The sequence below is a fragment of the Danio rerio genome, chromosome 19 (genome assembly GCF_052040795.2).
Source record: "Danio rerio strain M-AB ecotype USA chromosome 19, GRCz13ab, whole genome shotgun sequence".
NCBI classification, from domain to species: Eukaryota; Metazoa; Chordata; class Actinopteri; order Cypriniformes; family Danionidae; genus Danio; species Danio rerio.
Genome location: NC_141039.2, coordinates 8,683,708 through 8,704,710, shown reverse-complemented (window position 1 = coordinate 8,704,710; position 21,003 = coordinate 8,683,708). Strand labels below are relative to the sequence as shown.

General features: G+C 34.8%; 2 protein-coding genes across 4 annotated transcripts in view; one reads left to right on the top strand and one right to left on the bottom strand.

Moving 5' to 3' along the window:
- mllt11 (MLLT11 transcription factor 7 cofactor) overlaps window positions 1-21,003 on the top strand; it is a 369,526-nt gene that overhangs the window by 198,677 nt on the left and 149,846 nt on the right. The window lies entirely within an intron of this gene.
- On the bottom strand, window positions 7,123-20,485 carry s100s (S100 calcium binding protein S). Of its 3 annotated transcripts, none has more exons than NM_001003989.2 (4): window positions 18,208-18,473; window positions 11,908-11,963; window positions 11,480-11,633; window positions 7,123-8,017 (listed from the first exon to the last, which is right to left on the bottom strand). In NM_001003989.2, exons 2-4 carry the CDS (start codon window positions 11,928-11,930, stop codon window positions 7,826-7,828), a joined length of 369 nt encoding a protein of 122 aa, NP_001003989.2. In that variant the 5' UTR covers window positions 11,931-11,963; window positions 18,208-18,473; the 3' UTR covers window positions 7,123-7,825. The 3 variants fall into 3 exon arrangements, with proteins under 3 accessions (NP_001003989.2, NP_001418016.1, XP_087150483.1); XM_087294357.1 differs by lacking the exon at window positions 18,208-18,473 and adding an exon at window positions 20,400-20,485 and having other exon boundaries at window positions 7,125-8,017; NM_001431087.1 differs by lacking the exons at window positions 11,908-11,963; window positions 18,208-18,473 and adding an exon at window positions 20,400-20,485.

Sequence of the window (21,003 nt, the reverse complement as noted above, 5' to 3'; positions counted from 1 at the left end):
ACGGCGCTGTGGAGGACTAATATAAAGACAGACACACTAGACGTCTTAACACTGAAGTTGTTTTTATGAAATATTAAATCCAATTAAATTGAATTGAAGTTTGTTAGTATAGCGCATTTCACAATAATTATTGTTTTAAAGCAGCTGTACAAAAGGTGGACATTACTGCATTACAATTAAATTTGGAAATATTAAGGTCATTAGTACTATAATTTAGTAAGTAATTAATAGCTTAAGCTAATTAGCTAACTAATAGCTTTTAATAGTTAAATTTATTATATATAAACATAGTAACCTGCAGGTATATGGTATATGACTATATGTAGCCTACATGTTCAGGGATGTGTATTTGTATATTAAGTAAATGTGTTGTTTTCCAATTGTCACCTCACAGATCTTGGATCTCATCAAATGGCACTGCACAATCTCTACTACAGGCCTCAGGATGGGCATATAAAGAACAAAGAAAATAATAAGTGAAGCTGCTGTTCATAATGTATTTGAACAAGAGGTATTAAATGTCAATGGAGGGAGAGTTTGGGGCGTGATGTTAGTAACTTTACTATGGACTGGGATTTCGGACGGCCTTTAGAAACTGTTTACTCCAAGCAAGAAAATTTCAGCTTAATATAAGTTTTAAACAAAATGTTTCTAATGTATATAAAGACTGTTCTTCTAAAAGAAATTGCAATACATAACAAATATCAAAACTGTGGATTTTTAAAAGAAAGTCATATTTTTGTTTGCTGAAACTCATTAAAAGTGACTGTAAAGACATTTAAAATGTCATTTAAAAAATAAAAACAAATGTTTAGCAATGAAGAAAACACTAGACAATAGCCCCTTTCACACATACAGACCTTTCCGGAAAATTACCAGCAATTTTCCGGAAAGGTTGTATGTGTGAACAGGCCCTTTTTGAAAATACCGGTAAATTAGTTCTGGCTATTTTCCGGAAAGAGAAGTTGTAACATTACCGGTAATTTGCCGGAATGCTGCGCTGTGTGAATGCAGAAGGAAGATTGCCGTAATAAGCGCGTCCACGTCTAGAACGGGCTGACGTGAGACACCTGCTTTAGCCAATCAGAACAGTCAGACGCATTCACGTGCGCGCGGTTTATGAGAATAAAAGCCTTTGAATATTTTTTCCAGACACCTTTAGCTGCTAGATGTTAGTCAGATAATGTTTCTATGTTCCTTCTTAATGCTGTGTAAATAATTATCGATAAAATGTTTATGATAATCCGTTGTTTGTTTACCTTCAAGCTTTGTGTGCCCGTGACCGCCCATAGCGCCAGCACACACACATATCATGAACATCTCGACATGCGAAAGTGTTACCCTATGTTTTCATTAGAATTGTACTCAATACTGATCCATCCGAAGAGCTTGTAATTTAGTCAAATGTTTACAAACACAAGAGCAGCCGTTAAGAGGTAATTTCTGGTTAACGATGTCAGAATTTACCGGCATTTTGCGATGGATGTGTGAATGCTCTTTTCCGGAAAAATTCCGTAACGTCCTCGCCTGTGTGAACAGCGTTTTTTTGAATATACCGGTAAAGTAGTTCCGGAAATGTTCCGGATATTTACCGGTATCGCTGTGTGAAAGGAGCTAGTGGCTCAGCTCTCAGAAATACATTTAAAAAAATTATAAGCCTATATATTTTATAAATATAAAATTATTATTAACAAAATATAAACAAAATATGAAATTGAAATCAGTTTTTTTAAATTCCAATAATATTTCGCAAAATTAATGCTGTATTACACTGTTTTGCTTTTGTTTCACTTCACTTTCAAGTAGAATATCAGTGTAAGCCTTTTGGGTTTCAGAAAAGCATATTATAAATCAAATGTGTTATTATTATTGTCAACATCATCATTATTATTATTAAGCGCTTTATATAAAATTTATATCTGATTGTTGTATCCAAAGTTTAAGGTGATAATAAGATCATGCTATCTACACAATGCTGCAATAATGGTACAAACAAGTATTTGAATACGTAACATGCTTGAGCTGATGCAATCCGTAGTCGAAACCTTCCCTCTGATGATGTCACTGCAGTCCCATTTACAGGTGTGTATCTCTCACTCATGAAGTTTGTTTAACTTTATAATGCGTCCCATATATTCCTGATCCAAAACCAATGACTGATCCAAACACAAGATTTGTTTTGCTAGAGCAAACAACACGTAATCCGTTGCTATGTAACGCGATCCACTACATGTTTACATCACTGAAATGAAAGATACCATTCATAATTGATTCAGAATGACTGTCTGGACTCCAGTAATTAGCTCTGAGCTTGAGACAGTTGTGCCTTGTAGAAATATGAAGGCAGGCTCACTGCAAATACATTAAAGTACAAATTAAATCAAAGCTAACCATGTGATTTTGTTAACTCATGTTGCCAGTTTTGTGGTGAACAATTAATCTGTGGATGTCATTTAAGAAAAAAAAAGTTTGCTCTTGTAATCAAAAATTAAAATCTGAAAATGGACGTTTTTTTTTTCTTACTTTCTTTTTTCTTGCGCGTTTTTTTTTTTCCTCAGGTAAATCCCGAGATGATGTAATGGGCGTGACTAACATACTCGACCACGCCCCCAACTGTCAGTTTTGACAACAAACAGAAATGGTGAGGAGGAGGGGTATGTTAGGTTGTAAAAACTCTTCTAAAACCCTTTTCCAGATCTTACTGAATGAAATGCATACTTTACTAAATCCAATCAGCCTGCAGTAGAGAAAACAAGCTGCGCCCACTGCATTCTCATTTAATGTTCCGAAACTGCATCACAATAAGGAAAAAACAAACTGTCACAGCTTCCAGTTCATGTGGACTTTAATACAGGCAAAACACTTGTTTGTTTACCTCTCCATTTTGAGGTTTTGGACTCTTTAGTTCACATGAAATCAAAATTTACAATGTTTATTTTCACATTGTTAGTGTTAAAGTGAACAGTTAATCTGTACAAGTTAATTAACTGTGCATCTTTAATCAAAATCTAACCGTTTGTTTCCTCTATAGGCAGTTTGACTCTGATGATGTCAGTTTGATGGCTTTGACGAAATATGCTTAGCCACGCCCCTACAACTGTTAATTTGAAAGATGACAGGAAAAATAAAACCTTTCAGTGGGAAATATATCATTATTTTAAATATATCATCATATAAAATAAAGTAAATATAATGATAAAATACTAAATAACTCTGCAGCTATTTCCGGTGCACTTTTTTAAAGGGTTTTTATTTTTTTTAGAATAATAGAAAAAAAAATCCAAAATACACTTTTAAAGGTTCCATGAAATGAAGTTTTTTTTATATGTTCGTAAGAGTGTTGGTATAGCTTTAAGAAACTTTAAAGCATTGACACAATTTGTGTTTAGAAGATTTAAAACCATTTAATCCAAAACTTGCAGTTTGTCACTTCAGTCCAAATAGATATAAAAACATTTATGTCAACTCATATTTCAGCACGTAAAGGGACCTTCGAATGTTTTTTATAGACTTTATGTGGATCAATCTGTATCTAGATTTACATTTTTCAAGTTTTCTCAAAATTAGTTTTTTTCTAAAAAAAATATAAGCCTACTGCACACGATACACTCATATGTCGCTTTTAACCAGACAGATTTAACCATCGTTCTCTGAGGGATTTTACTTATCAGAGAAGTGGCTAATTTGCATTTACTAAATTTCATTCTTAAGGTGTGATTTTTAAAAGAAGGTGACCTTTTATACCTCACCCCATAAAGCTACCCCTCATTGAGGCATGAGCTAATGTTACTTAAATATATTAGATATATGCTTACATAAATCTAAAAAAATTTTTAAGATTTATTTTTGCCTTTATTTGACAAGACTGTAGGTTGACAGGAACTGAAGTTGGAAAGAAAGGGGGTAAGATCGGGAAAGGTCCACATACCAGGTTTCGAACTCGGGACACACAGAGCACTGCCACATCATATGTCAGCATACTAACCAATGGCCTATCCAACTACATAGTTATTCTAAAACTGTCCAAAAGTATAAACGTATTTACATTCATTAGTTTATTTATTTACGAATCTCAAAGAAACACAACAAAACTGACCACTGTCACAGATATGACAACTAAAATAAATAAATATATATATATATATATATATATATATATATATATATATATATATATATATATATATATATATATATATATATATATATATATTATTTATTTATATATGTGTGTTATTTTTTTTTATTTATTTTTTTTTCAGAGATGGGTTGCGGCTGGAAGGCCATCTGCTGCGTAAATACTAAACCAAAAAGAAAATGAATGAATATATATATATATATATATATATATATATATATATATATATATATATTTTTTTTTTTATTAATGCAAAACAAATTAAAACATACTATACTAAACTACACTATACTATACTATACTATACTATACTACACTATACTATACTATACTACACACTGTATACTTCAACTAAACAAGTACAAACTCACCCGCAGTGTCTTTTGGTTTGTTTGTGCGTGCATGTGTGTGTACCTAATATTACCTAATATTCATGACACTGTGGCAACTAAATGTCCCCACAAGTACAGCAATACCAGTATCTTTTATTACCATCATTTTATTGGTCCTCATGAGGGAAAACTGCTAATAAATCACACAGGATGAAGTATTTTTAAAACAACACTGTAAAATGACACAATATATTATGAGGGTTGGGTTTAGGATGAGAGTTAAGGAAAAAGGACTGAATTTGCCATCTATATGTATAAAAATCACTACGTCGAAGGCTCCATAAAACATGAAAACCCATTACACGTGTGTGTGTGTGTGTCGTGTGTGTGTGTGTGTGTGTGTGTGTGTGTGTGTGTGTGTGTGTGTGTGTGTGTGTGTGTGTGTGTGTGTGTGTGTATTGTTACAGGTCTGGGTAAACATGGCCAGCAGTGGATCAGGTCAGACCGGTTGAGCCGGAAGTGAGCAGCAGCTTCAGGATGTGCTCCAGCAAGCACTTTTACAGTATTTACACACATCAGTCGGGAATCCCCTCTCTTGTGTGTGTGTATGGTAAATATCTCAGTAGCTTCATTCAGCAGTTAAACAGCGTTTTAAACACAATTGACCTCAACAGTTCAGTCTCAAAGTGACACAGAGTTGTTCATGTAAAGACGCCATAACTTCTCATATGATAAGATTGTGGTGTTATATGTATAGTAGCATATTTGCTTAATAATAGGGTTATTTTGGGATCAGGGATAGCTAATACTTTGCACTGATTTAATTAAATTAACATTTGTTAATCAATTAACTTGCAGTAATGTGTAATAGATTTGTTACAGTAATTACACTTCATTATTTATGTGTATTTATTAATCTCAAAATATATAGTTTCATTTACATAATTAATGCAAGCTCAGATCCAAAAACACATCTAAGATGAAAGTTGTTTTTGTTGATGTTGAACATTAATTAATAAATGCTTTACTTTTTCATCATAATTAATGCATTTAACTAATTAGTTTTAGTTTATTTAGCTTTAGTTAGTTCATTCATTTGTTCATTTTCCTTCAGCTTAGTCCTTTTATTTTTCAGGGGTCGCCCCAGCGGAATGAACTGCCGCTTAGTTAGTTACATCAACTTACTGTATTTCTGCTAGCTGCCTATTTAGATGCATATAAAATATTGCAAATTTATTAATTATTTATTAACACAAAAAGCCAGAATTTTAAGGCGATGTTTTTCATTTAGTTGAAGTGTTCTTAATATTGTTTTGTTTATATGTTCGTTTTATTTCAAATTATAATTAAATGTTAGGTAATACACTGCAAAAAATGCTTTTCTTATTAAGATTTTTTTGTCTTGTTTCTAGTCCAAATATCTAAAAATTCCTAAATTAATAAGAATTTTCTAGACAAGCACAACATATTGTCTTGTTTTGAGAAATAATAAGCCAATTTTAAGTGAGTTTTTCCTTAAAACAAGCAAAATAATCTGCCAATGGGGTAAGCAAAATAATCTTACGTCAAAGGAAAAAACAAGATTGATTTGCTTACCCCATTGGCAGATTATTTTGCTTGTTTTAAGATAAAACTCACTTAATATTGGCTTATTATTTCTCAAAACAAGACACTATGTTTTGCTTGTCAAGAAAATTCTTCTTGATATAAGAAATTTTAGATATTTAGACTAGAAACAAGACAAAAAATCTAAACAAGAAAAGCATTTTTTGCAGTGTAATAACTCGCGTTTAGAGGGATTTTGATTGTTTCTTTTTTCTGTGATCTATTATGATCTATGTATCTATTATAAAACATCACAATTATGCCAAATTGCCTTATTTATTCATTAAATTCAAATAAATTATTGAAAAATTACTTTCTGAAATATTTGTTTTATTCACAATTTTCAAAAATAATTCTATAAAATATTCATATTTTAAAATTGTCTACAAGATTATACGGGACACATTTGTCTAATTTCCACAGCTATTAATAGCAACATTTCTTAATTAATCTCATGATTTCAGATCGACTTTTGACAGCAATGGTCTATATCATAATATTATTATTATTAATATAACATTCATGTGTGTGTGTAACACAAAACCAGATTGCATTATGAATATTTGAGTTATTCAGAAATAACAAACCATTACAGGACATGTTTCACGCCACACTTTGAGCTAGACTTTATTGTTGGGATGAAAAGGAGTAGTAAGGGAACAGTGGGATAAAGGGGAATGGAACCAAGAGGATAAACAGTGAACGGGTAGGTTGATCGGGCGTCCTATGATGATGCCCAGAGACTCAGAGTGAGGGTATCGTCTCTGTAATATATTGGTAGAGTGATTGGAGCCCTTGATTCAACCTAGGAGGGAAGAGAGGGTTATAATAATGGGAAGCGAGGAAATAGAGGGAGGGAGTGTGGGTTCGAAAGAACGAGAAGAACAGTGCAGGTCTAACTTAAATAAGTTTTTGGGAGTAGGCGATTGTTTAAGGAGGCGAAGTGAGGTGTGCTCCCCCTGCCAAACCCTTGTTAACAAATTAACACCATTTCAATTAAAAGATTCATGTAAAATCACAGTACATAAAAAAAACATCAGTCAAATATGTGGAGGTCAGTTGCACGTTTATTATAATTCAGAAGATACATACTGGTTATTAAACAAAAACAGGCTAAAAAATAGATGCAAAGAAAGAGACAAACCAAGTTCACATCGTCAACACTGAATTATTACAGATCATGAACACTGTTCAGGAGTTAATGTAACATTGCTTGATGTTTATAATCACATCGTAATGAAAGATGTCAATATAAACACCTCAACCTCTGTTTATCAAGTCACAGTTTTACATTGCAAATTCATAACAATCCAATCCATCATAACCCACCGAATCTCATTCTCTCTTTGACATGCTTAAGTATCCACCGACTGCTTTCACAATAGGCTACACTTCGCTGTTCGTCTTCAAACTCTGTATACAATCTACACTCGAGTATTCTGATATGAAATCCTGAAAGACTGTTTGAAAACACCTTATACTCATTAACTAGAAAAACAAATCGAATAGTTCAGCGTTAGACAACCCAGCTCCTGGCACTGCACTGATGTGTGTTTCATGTCAAACCCAAAAGTCGTAAACCTCCGGGGCTTGCTTTGAAAGTGTATTAACAGCTCGGTTTGAGGGATGAAAGTAGAGAAGCCTCCTCCAGGAACTAGGTTTGTCTGTCCTGATTGTTTAAGAAATGGGTGAAACTCACTCTCGTCCTCTCTGTCATGCAACCCGCTAACACTTCTCTCGGTGGTTTCTGCTACTCTTTCTTCTCGTCTCCACCGGCTTTCCCGTCAGCCTTTTTGGGCGCGGGGCTGTCCAGGAAGAAGTCGTTGCAGGCCACGGTCAGAGCGCCCATGAGGATGATGAACTCGGTGAAATCCACCTCGCCGTCGTTATTGGAGTCCAGATCGTTCATCACTCGCTCCACCGCGTCTTTATCTTGAGCGTTCTGGCAAAATAAAAGAGCAGACTGTTTAAAGTGGGTTTTAGTATGTACGCTTGGAAAACAATACTGGAGTCCACACAATCGATATGTGTTGGGACAACTTATAGGGATTAAGTCAATTTATTAAGTTTTACGGATTTAAGTGAATTGATCTTAAAACAATTAAGTTGTTAAAAATGTTGTTTACTGATTGTTTACGCTACTTATTAAAATTGAGCTGAAACAACACAACCGTGCAGGAACACAACATCTTATGACGTTAATATTAGGTTAGATTTAGTTCGTGATGACGGATGATCAATATTTAGTGGACGTTATTTTGATGTCCAATAAGGATCTAAAATGACGTTGATATTTGGTTGATTTAAGGTTGTGTTGGAAAGTGACCAAAATCCAACGTCGAGCCAACATCTTAAACCAACATCATATTGACGTCAGTATTTATTTGTCAGGTATGGCAACCAAAATCCAACGTCTGATAGATGTCAAAGTGGTAATGTCCACACAACGTCAAGCTGTGATATTAGGTTGTTTTTTGGTTGCGTTGGAAAGTGACCAAAATGCAGCATCTGTCCGACATTGGACACTGATGTCTGTCTGATGTTGGGTTCTGTCGTCACCCAATTTTTGTTTCCAAACAAACTGCAACGTCCCATGATAGATGATAGTTACAATATAAGTCTGAAGTCATGTTGACGTCCTGTGCCTGCTGAGAATTCTTTTGTGTTTTTTGGGAACAACTTAATTGTTTTATGTTCATTCCACTTAGATTTACATAAACTAATAAGTTAACTTAATTCCCTCATGTTGTCCCAACACAAAGCGATTATGTGGAACCCAGGATTTTTTTTTTTTACAGTTTATGTCATTTTAGCTTATTTTAAGTAAGTATTTTGACAAACAGCAAATGTCTTTTTTTAAGTAGCAGCCTCTTTAAAAAAAAAAACATTAATTAACTATTATTTATATAGCACATTTCACACAAAATGCTAATTTAAAGTGCTTTACATAAACAAGAATAAAAAGAAAAAAGTATAAAAATAAAACAACAAAGAATAAAAAATAAAAAACTGACAAAATGGGTTAAAACAGGTTTTCAAGGAATGAAAAAGAAAAAAAGACATAATAGCGTAACCTGTCGGTTATGAATTGTATTATGGGACCATGATCTCTGCTCTGTCTTTTGATGTTGAAAATTCAACAAAGTGAATTTTATTGACATTTGTTTTATAATTTATATTAAAAACATTTTTTTTACCGCAGTCACCTTGATGTCAAAATGACATTTAAAAACGTGTAAAAAATAAAAAAATACATCAGATTTGATAACAGGACAGTCCTGTAATCCATTTATTTATTTTTTTTATTAAAAATGTAATGCTAATGCTAGATGTGTCTATTTGATGTTGTTTTGACATAAAGGTCATTTCCATGGGATACAAAATCCAGTGTAAATTTGGAATTACATCTTTAAGATGAATAAAACTTTTTGTATACTATAATACTTCTGTGTCGTTATTTTGGTGGTCAAAAGGGCTTCAATGTGTAGATGCCAATTAAACATCAAGGTTTTGACATCAAGCTGATTTGCATTTTTAAATTCTTAATCTCATGCTTGATGTCAATTTGATGTTGCTTTGGTATCAAAGTGCTCACTGGGAAATATAGAAATAAGTCTGTAAAATTACAGAAAAACTGGCAGTTATTTACCAGGTTTTTGTACAGTTTACAACACCAATCCAGACAATACATCAGTATAACAATACTTCATTGACATTAAAAATGCCCTTTTTTCAAACTTTTCAACATCAAAAGTTGTTGGAGGAAAGCTCAAGGTCCCGTAATGCAATCACGAGATATGGACAATTGCTAATTTCCAGATATAATACAGTATTATGACAGTAACCCCCTTATAAAAGTGATTTTGGCATAATAGGTCCTTAGTGTTTGAACCGAAACTCGGTTATACAATGTGTGTATATGCTAATCCAAATGAAAACTTTATCAAAGTATGTGTACTTTTAATTCAATGATTGGAGAAATCTTTTGGGGGGTTTTTCTAGCAGTTACAAGAAATTTCTTTATAGCAATTGCAAATTTTATTTATTTAATAATTTTTTTATTTGTTTTAATTCTGAACATTTTATATGCTGCTCACCGAACAACTAGAGGAGGTGACAGAGGGGACTGCATTATTCCTCTCAAAAAAAGTTAATTCAGTCAATCTGTATTTTCAGTGAGAGCTGCTAGGGAATGGAACTTCATTCCACCAACAATTAGAAGATCATGCACTTTTCGTTCTTTTCAGTCTCATGTTAAAAATTGGTTATTGACAAATCAGTATTGTCAGCATTAGTACTGTATTCTTGACACATTTGTACTGTTGTCCTTGGCTTTTTGTCCCCTGCTGCCATCAGTCTGTTCTTTTTTTCTTCTTCTTCTTCTTTTCTCTTCTTAACTTTTTAACTGTATTTTTTTATATGAAAGTGTATTTAATGTTTAATGTTATGCTTCTATTTTAGGTGTGACTTTTTAACATTCTGTAAGGGGTCTACGGATGAAAAATAGCCATTCTTGGCTAATTCTGGCACATTTTACAGTAATGTTTATTAATGTGCATTGACCCTGTAGACAAATAAACTAAACTAAAGATTTTAACCAAAAAATGTCAGAGGGAATGTAAAAAAAACTCTCTTTATCCCTAAAAGTAGCCAAAACACATTCCTATAATTGAATACTATTTGTTTTTGTTAATCCATAATCCTGGTCTTATTGTTTACCATGTATTGCTGCATTAATCCAGATAAAAAATAATGTTTGTCTTTGTGGCGTTATGACATCACAAATCCCTTTTTTATCAACCACTCCCTTCCAAACCCACATTTTATTCCTGTTTGGAACAAACACCCACTTTACAAGATCCTATCAGTTCATAATAGACACACTTAAACCCGCCCACTATTTTAAATAATGCAGCTGACCCAAAGTTCTGTCCTCAGCTACTCACTCTTTAATTGTTCCAAACTTTTGCAAAGTTGCTGCATGTTTAAAGTAATTGTTGCATAAACGCAAATGTTTTATGTTCAATCCACTTGAATTTGTAAAATAATTATGTTGTCAACTTAATTGATTTGTGTTGTGACAAAGGAATTGTATTAATTGAGGAATTAAGATAAAGGAATTGTGTAGAACCCAGATTTTTTTTATATGTTCTTATTGAACAAAAAAAAAGATATTTTGTAGAATGTTGGAAATTTTTATCTATTGACTTCCATAGTATTTTATTTCCTACAATGGAAGTCAAGGGCCACCAATTTCCAACATTCTTCATAATATCTTCTTCTATTTACATGATTGTAAGTAAATGGTGACTAAATGTACATTTGAGATGAACTGCCCCTGTAACATCTACATTTTGGCTTGCTTGCAAAAGATTGATAATTGTGCAGCAGATTTCGTTCTCACCCCAAGATAATTCCCCAGCTCCTCTGTCAGAAGTTCCCTCAGTTCTCCTCGGCTGAGCGTATACTTGTCTCCTTCCTTCCCCGAGTACTTATGAAAGGTCTTGATGAGCATCTGCATGGCGCTCTCCAGGTTGGTGCTTGGCTCTTTGGACATCCTGTGAGGTGGTCAGAAAAAGTCAAAGTTTAGATACAGCGAAATGATGCGCCCCTCACTAGACCCAGCTGCATGTGTGGTCACATGACTAGCATGGGCGAGGTTTGGCTGGCACAAACACATGGACTTTATTTTTGGACTATATGGGGGAAAACAAACAAGGGAAATGTTCTCTCAATCTTTTGTTTGAGATTATATCCTTACAGTTTATTGGGGAGGTGTAAGTGATTCAGAAGAAAATGAGAGGTTTGTCACTCAAAAAGCAACATTCTTACACATCACACTTTGAGCGTGGCATCTTGGATCTCCTCTCTCCAGGTTCAGCAAACTACTGCGCATGTAGAAACAGACACAGTCATTGATGAGGTGCAACAGAGGATCAGAAAGACTTTGGAGCATAAACAGAATTTGGCGAAGTCTTGTTATTGTGTTGGGGTCTGTAGAACTGACCTACGGTGAATCAAATCCTTCAACAATGACATTTGTGTTGAACTGAATTGAATCATTGTTGAACGATAGGGAAAGTTACTTTTATAAGTAATGTATCATCATAGTGGATAACTTACTAAAAAAAGTAACTAAATGTATTACTTTGCTATGCTTTAAGGAAATGAATGTGTTACGTTGCTTTAGAGTTACTTATGTGTAGGCCCACACAGAATCTGCAAGTGCAGAAATCCACAAATTTCCGCAGATTTTTAGCCCATCATTGAGTCTATGTATTTACTTGTGTAAATGTGTGTACATTTATATTTATTCAGTTTTTTTTATAAATTTCACTAATAATATTGTGATATAATAATAGTAATATTAAAATGTTCATGTGATTTATTTACAATGCAGTTTGTCTTTTAGTAGATATATTATATAGAGACTTGCCTTATTTACCATTTAAGTGGATCTAATTGGATTTGCATTGTAAACATTAAATAAAAGTTAAAAATGTATTCTTTATTTCATAAATAAAGTTTTTAGATATTCATTCATTCATTAATTTTCTTATCGGCTTAGTCCCTTATTAATCCGGGGTCGCCACAGCGGAATGAACCGCCAACTTATCCAGCAAGTTTTTACACAGCGGATCCCCTTTCAGCCGCAACCCATCTCTGGGAAACATCCACACACACATTCACACATACACTACGGACAATTTAGCCTACCCAATTCACCTGTACCGCATGTCTTTGGACTGTGGGGGAAACCGGAGCACCTGGAGGAAACCCACACGAAGGCAGGGAGAACATGCAAACTCCATACAGAAACGCCAACTGAGCCGAGGTTCGAACCAGCAACCCAGCGACCTTCTTGCTGTGAGGCGACAGCACTACCTACTGCGCCACTGCCTCGTCGTTTTTAGTTATGATACTTCTAAAATAGTATCTGCAGTAATAATCTGCAATAATCTGCAGATTTTTTACTATATTATTTGCAGAAATACCAAAAAATGTCCGCAGATTCTGTCTGGCCCTACTTATGTGTTACTTTTATCATCTGTCATGTATCAGTAAATACAGGAGACAACAAACTGCATTACCTTTGTTTTTAAATAACTTAATTTCTTGGTAATTAAAATGTACCTTCAAAAAAGTAATCGGATTACATTACTCGGATTTCTTGTAATGGATTTCCCGCAACACTGAACAGAACACAACCGTCACTCTGTGGAACTGAGTCTTGTTTCATGGTAATTCTTTAGACCAGGGGCGCTCAATCCTCTTCCTGGAGATCTACCTTCCTGCAGATTTCAGTTGCTACCCATATCAAACACACCTGCCTGTAATTATCAAGTGTTGTCCAGGTCCTAATTAATTAGTTTCAGGTGTGTTTGATATGGGTAGCAACTGAAATCTGTAGGAAGGTAGATCTCCAGGAACAGGATTGAGCACCGATGCTTTACACTTATGAAAATGTACGATCATTAAAAGAAGTGGCATCAAGCCCCACCCCTAAATTCAGCCGTCATAGGGAGATGATCAAATCGTACTAAAATGTACGAATGAGATCGTATAACAATCGTAAAAAGTTGTGAAATGGCGCGAGATAGCTTTGGTTTTATACTAGCCCACCACACTTCAAATTGTGTAAATTGAAATAGCGAATTTAAAATTGGCCTATATATCGCAAACAAGTTGGTTTGCAAGGTGGTTTTTCAGATCATTCGAAAAAGGAAAAAGTTGTAAAAAGTTTGTTTGTTAAATTTTTTTTAACATTTACAGGTCACATGGTGTGCGTGAAAATCACACGATCATTATTTCAATATAACTACGCGTTTATTTGTTGAATCTGGCTCCCTAACCAAGCATTCACATGGGGCTTCAGCGTCAACGCTTGACCGAGGGCGTGTCTGAAGTTGGGGCTGACGCGATCGTCATAGCAGCGTCAGCCAATTAAATTAGTCCGCAATTTCATGGGAAGCGTTGACGATGATGCCTCGTGTAAATGCCGCATTAGGCATCATGCTGCAGTAGCACACTGTACAATCCAAAACAAGTTGATCTGGTCATTGAAAAAAACTCTGTACCCACAGTTCCTCTGTGATTTTGTTATAACTTCCTGTAAGAAAATGCATAGAAGAAAAAGGATCTTGCTTTTCTATCAAAGCTTTTCTAAAGTTGCATATGTGTCCTCCTATTAAAAATAATGGCTAGCATGTTGACTAAGATGTAAGTAAACCTACCTACTGTATATCGGCTGACACGGTCTTTGGAATGATTATCAAGAGAAGATGAGTTTTTGTTGTGCTCACTATTTCATACACATAATCAAAAGCTTTTATCAGCATTTAGAAAATGTTTGCACAAATTTGGAATGGAAACTTCAACTTCTAGAGATGCTTTGATACAATTTGAATAGCATAAAGTGCTATAAAATAAAAATGACTTGTTAGTATGGCTGCTTTTTTTCTCAAAGACACAAAAATAGGTTATTTTAGACTTCTAAGTAATGTTTGGCACTCATAAAGAGACAAAAGGACATTTAGATGGAATAACAAACACTTGTATACATTTTTAGAGTGATGCTACTCTAGTTTTCTGGCCTCTGACTTTGAACATGCATTAGTTGTATGTGAACGCTTCTCTGCTTATATCTAAATCATCTGACTCTCGTGTAACAGCGCCTGCATCTCTCGAATGGAAACCGCAAGTGAAACATAAAACTGTCAAAATAAAGATAAAACTACTGGCAGTTCCCCAGGGAACATTCACCTAAGTAATTCGAGGCTCTTGCGAAGACGCACAAACTCAATACACACCTGGAATTGCGCTAAAGTAAATCCATTAGTTAATTTTGGGCCTGCAGGCCAAAGTTAAGTGAAATAAAGAGCCTGTGGAATAATTTATGACCGTAAAATTAGCATATCAATAGATTTTACATTTATTTTAATCAACTATGAATTTTACTAGCATTGTTTTTATTGGAAATTGTTTCAAAGACAACTTGTTTGTAGTCATTTGGGACAAATTCACTTATTAAACTACTTATTATAAATCTGAGCTGAAACAACACAATTCTTAAGGTTTTTTAGGGACAACTTAATTATTTATGTTCATTCATTTATTCATTTTCTTTTAGGCTTAGTCCCTTTATGGGGTCACCACAGCGTAATGAACCACCAACTTATCCAGGATGTTTTACACAGCAGATGCCCTTCCAGGGGCAACCCATCACTGGGAAACATCCATACACTCCCATTCACACACATACACTACAGACAATTTAGCTAAGCCAATTCACCTGTACCACATATCTTTGGACTTGTAGGGAAAACCGAAGCAAGAACATGCAAACTCCACACATTACACACTCCACACAAATGCCAACTGACCCAGCCGAGGCTCAAATCAGTGACCTTCTTGCAGTGAGTCGACAGCACTACCCACTATGCCACTGCGGCGCCTTTATTCATGTTTAATTAACTTAATTCCTTCATGTTGTGCCAACACAAATCGATTGTGTGGAACCCAGAAACTGTCTATATCAGGGGTGTCCAAACCCGATTCTGGAGGGCCGGTGTCCTGCTGAGTGTAGCTCCAACTTGCTTCAACACACCTGCCAGGACATTACTAGTTTATCTAGAGCTTGATTAGCTTCAGGTGTGTTTGATTAGTGTCGGAGCTAAACTCTCCAGGACACCGTGGCCCTCCAGGACCGAGTCTGGACACCCTTGATCTATATGTAGGCTATATTACAGTAGAAAGATTTTTGTCATGCTATATATTACTTCAAAATGTCAATCAAAGTCACTTTGTAAAACTTTTAAACATTAAAAGTCATCGGAGCACAGATCAACATCTCACAATGCAATCTGAACACGTAAATAAGTGGAAGACATTTAAAAAAAATAACCAGTGTTTCTTTATAGTATTAAATCAGTAGAAAAAATACAAAGTCTGCAACACAAAATTAGCACAATGTACTAATTTATGTAGTTGTGTTTGCATTTACTGTTTGTTTCGTTTAGTAAAAGTTTGATAATCACCAGATGTATCCATTGGCGTATTGATTTGGTTGATTTATTTCGACCAGAAAAATCATACACAAAAAAATTATTTAAACAAAATGCATTTCATCATGGTCGAAATGGAGCGGGATGAAGCACAAGCTTATTATATTCCCCACCCCATTACCAGACACATCAGTCGTCTATTACTTCAATTTATTTCTTCTTTTCACGGAAAAAAAGTGTTGCATGCAGAACTGTTGCAAACGATTTATTTGTGTTGAATTTAAACAAACAAATTAAGTTTAATAATGTTCAACCTAATTTGTTTGTTTAAATTCAGCCCAAATCAATTGTTTACAACCACTTAACGTAAAAAAAAAAAAAAAAAGAGTAAATCCAAGGAATCATCTTTGAATAGTTTTTTTCAGTGTGTTTTTTACGTGAGACATATTTTATCCTTTTGGCTTCTTTGACATATTATATTAGTAATATTATCATATTAATTTATAATATATTATTTAATATTATTATTAATAATTAATATCATTAATTATTATTTAATAATAATATTAATAATAATATAATATTATTAATACTTATTTTTTAAGTATTGATTATAGGCTACTAATTGTGTAACAAAAGATTTATACAAATACCATGGTCAGTGTAAAAACTCACTGATTAAGAAAATAATTAGTTTGTTTTTCATACACTGTAAAATCAGTTTAGTTGACTACTTAAATGCGTACACTTGTTGCCTTATAATTATGTAAACAAACTATGAACATTATGTACAAAGTTAAGTTAATGAGTGGTGGCACGGTGGCTCAGTGGTTAGCACTGTCGCCTCACTGCAAAAAGGTCGCTAGTTTGAGTCCCGGCTGGGCTAGTTGGCATTCCTGTGTGGAGTTTGCATGTTCTCCCTATGTTATGCCGGACATATGACGGAATAGTTGGCAGTTTATTCTGCTGTGGTGACCCCTGACAAATAAGAGATTAAGCCGAAGGAAAATGAATGAAAGTTAAGTCAATGGCTTTACTTTACAGTGTAGTTAAACCACGGTTAATTATGATAAGGCTAAGACAGCAGTTCTTTTAAGTAATTATAAATCGAAAATGATCATAGTATGATTAATTAAACGGTCAAACGCGTGTTTGCTGCTGCACTTTCTTATATTTCAGCTCTATAAATAGCAGCCTAATTGAATTGCAACTCTGGACTGGGTTACTTCAATGACGCTGCGCTCTTCATCTGAAGTACTACACCACCTAATTTAACTAATTAGTCAACCTAAGAGAGTGGCTAATTAGGAAGCTCAAATGGTGACAGGCAAATTTGGAACAAAAGACGACCAACTGTACAGCTGTTTGTTATACGAACACCAAATAATGGAACAGTTCATGAAACAGATGCTAACTACACTGGGAAAAACTTTTAAGGCTACAAACCTCAGGACATTTTTGAGTTGATTCAATTATCAGCCCAATTACTGCATTTGACTCGATTTAAGTTGAGTAAACTCAAAAAAAAAATGTACAGTGTGGAAATGGTTTTAATGTCCTGCAAAGCCCTTAAAGGGCCATGAAACCCCCTCGTTTCAGCAGGGTGTTTTCACACCTCCACTTTGGAAAAAGTCAGAAAAGTGGGGGTGTCCAGCTCTGTTTGGGGGGAGTGTCGGAGGAACTAAAGTGGGAGGGTGTGGGAGTGTCTATTTGGGCACGCGCGAGTTTCAGTCAAAATACACACACAGGAGAAAGAGATGATGTTTAACCTACATGGACATCTGTAGTGGAATTATTTGCCAAATTATTAACTGGTGGACTTTAACTGCAGTTTGGCTCTTTCATTCAGGGAATTCATTCATGTCCCTCGCGACAAACACGATATTTGATTCGAGGATCTGCTCTAAGCGTGTATTTTTCATGCAATGTTTGATACCGCACGGCGAATGACAGAAAAAAACTCCACATTTCCCGGAAACTTAGACGCACACGGCAGGTAACGTCAGAAAGCCGCGTGTGTTATTCCGGTCACAAAATGCGGTGCTAACATGTTTGCCCTCAGTGCAATAGTTAACTTAATTCGATACGAACAAACTGAATAAACAAAGAGCGCTGGTCGCTCACTTACCAAATCTGTAGAGACAGAACAATCACCAGCAACTAGAGCCGCGTCTGAAGAGAAGACTACATCCGGAATCCGGATCTCAGCGTTTGCAGATGAGAACAGCTCTCAGGTAAACAATAATCCTCCTTAGACACGTAAGTTATTGTTGTCGCGCGTCGCGTACACTGTTAATCCACACGTGAGTCTGAGCTCTCACAGAGAGAAAATGAAAACGAAACTTAACTGCAGCAAAATTTAAAAGCAACACTTCACGCTTGTTTTGCCAACACAACGTGGCGTCTCTGTGGTGTAAAGACGGTGACACTAATGAATATTAATGAAGTTGCACAATAGAGCGCGCTGATTGGTTTGAACCAAGGCTTACTCATGCATTAATGCATCACACTGTAAGACGTAATAAGGCACACTCTGGCACAGACGCCCAGTCTGCACGCTGGAATACAACGCTATTATGTCATGACCGTGACGCAGCTTCAAAAATTCGTTTCAAACAGGAAGTACGAATTTGCTTGAAATAACGCAAAAACAACCAATTTACACTTTTTAGTGAAATATAGGTGTCCTAATAGTGTTTTTAGCAGTGTGGGACACATATACGACTGTCAATAGCTCAAAAAATGTGTTTTGGTGTTTCGTGACCCTTTAAAGCAAATACAAAAACAGCAAACATGTAAAGGCAATTTAGAGAGAGGAGAAAATGAAACAAGATGATGTTATGGCACTTTTGTTTTGTGGGACACTGAAGGAAACAGAAGCAGATCTTCATTAGCAGTATCAGAATGACACCATTGGCAAACAAGATGAGAAGGGTAAAGTAACACCAGGTGACCCAGTGACACTTAGGAAACTGACCGCTCTCTGACACGTCAAGAAGAAGAGATTCATTTAAATGCATAAAAACAAATGCATCTAAATATGTGACCCATTTGATGACACGGACAGCAAAAATCACATAAAACACATTAGTATATAGGTAAATGCAGGTAAAGTAAGATGTTAAAGTCTTTGTTTTGCTCCGTAACTTGACAAAAAATGTTTTAGTATGTTGATTTATTTTTAAATTGTGAGAAATAATCAGTCACACTTTATTTTTGATGGTTAGATTTAAGTTACGTTGCAACTACATGGCAGCTAATTCTCATCAGATTATGAGTAGTCTGTTAGGGTTAGGGTTGGGGTTAGTGTAAGTTGTTGCAAAGTTTCTTATAGTCAGTTGAATGTCTGTTTAGCAGCAGTATCAACAGATATTAAGCAGACAGTCTACTAATACTCAAATGGACCATCAAAATAAAGTGTTACCCAATAATCACAATGCATTTTACAAGAAAATTATATTTAAAAAAAAAAATAATTTTTTTTATTGTATTGTGTTACAAGCCATTTATTTTTAATATATTCTTGAAATACATAATTTTTTCTTTAAAACAGAATAAGAATAACTTTTAAAATACATTTTAGAATTACTGACAATATACATTTATAATAGAATAACTGGAATTTGCATGAAAAATAGGAAATTTTCTCAGGCTTCTATGCTTACATTGAGCTATTTCACTTTAAAAACCATGAAAATAAATTATTTTGCCATAAAAGTGAACATTTCTGAACCTACACAAAGAAGCCTGGTAAAAATGGTACTTTTTATGAAATTTTTGTGTAATTTTAGGCCCATATATTATCGGTTATTTAGTACACGCATAATTAGCATATCAAGATTTCACATTTATTATTGAAAATTCTTTTAAAGACACCTTGTTTTAGTGATTTGGGACAATATATTGTTTTTATGTAAATTATAATACAAATAACTTAAATTTTTGTTATGCAATGTATTATTTCAAAATACTACAAATGCCAATAAAAGTCACAGCTAAACCGCAGTTAAATTTTTAACATTAGAAGTCATCGGAGCAGTGATCAACATCCCATAATGCAATCTGAACAAATACCATGTTTTTTTGTTTGTTTTTTAGAATAACTGGTAATATAAATAACTGTTAATGTTAAATAAACTAAATATAACTTTAAAGTTACATCCGCATATCTTCATAATAGCAGCACTGACCTATTAACATGAGAATAAGGCTACGAGCAAAGCTCTCAGTAGATCCTCCAGTCAATACAGAAGAGTATTCATTATCTCCCTGCTGGTTAGAGAAAGCAGGCCTTTCTCTGGTCTGAGGCGTCCGTCTTACCTGATTGCCTTACGGAGAGCTTCTTTTGTCTGTGTTGAGGCGCAGGAGACACTGACGGACAGCCGGGGGCGAGCTGAAGAACAGATGAGGAGAGAGACAGCAGCTCTGGGGTTTAAATATCACTCCCTCCTCCCCTCCTTTCTCAAGAGCATCTCCCGCATCTTCAGTTTCGTCTCTCCTCCTTCGGTTCACCTGCCAATATAAGGGCCATTTGACCTCGTCATGCCAGTTGACTTGACACAAGAAACCTCTACAGGCCAGTCGAGTTTACATTACAGCCGTTTATTGTTGAGGAGTCGGAGATGGTCAGCGGTAAAGCATTGAAAATGAATGCAACGCATGTGGTCAGTTGGTTACAGTGAGTGGCTAAATGTTAGATATGTACACTTAATGAAAGACAGCAGGTTTTAGGTTACAGGTGAAGTTTTAACTACTTTTATTTGACTGAAACAAGAACTGCATTAACAATGAGGAGGTATTGAAGCCCTGGAGCAGTGTGAAATGGCCTGACAGCTGTGTTGTCATTATTAGTAGAACTGTAGTAGTAGAATTTTATGACTATATTAATAGTTAAAGACTGATAAAACTGCATTTAGCATATATA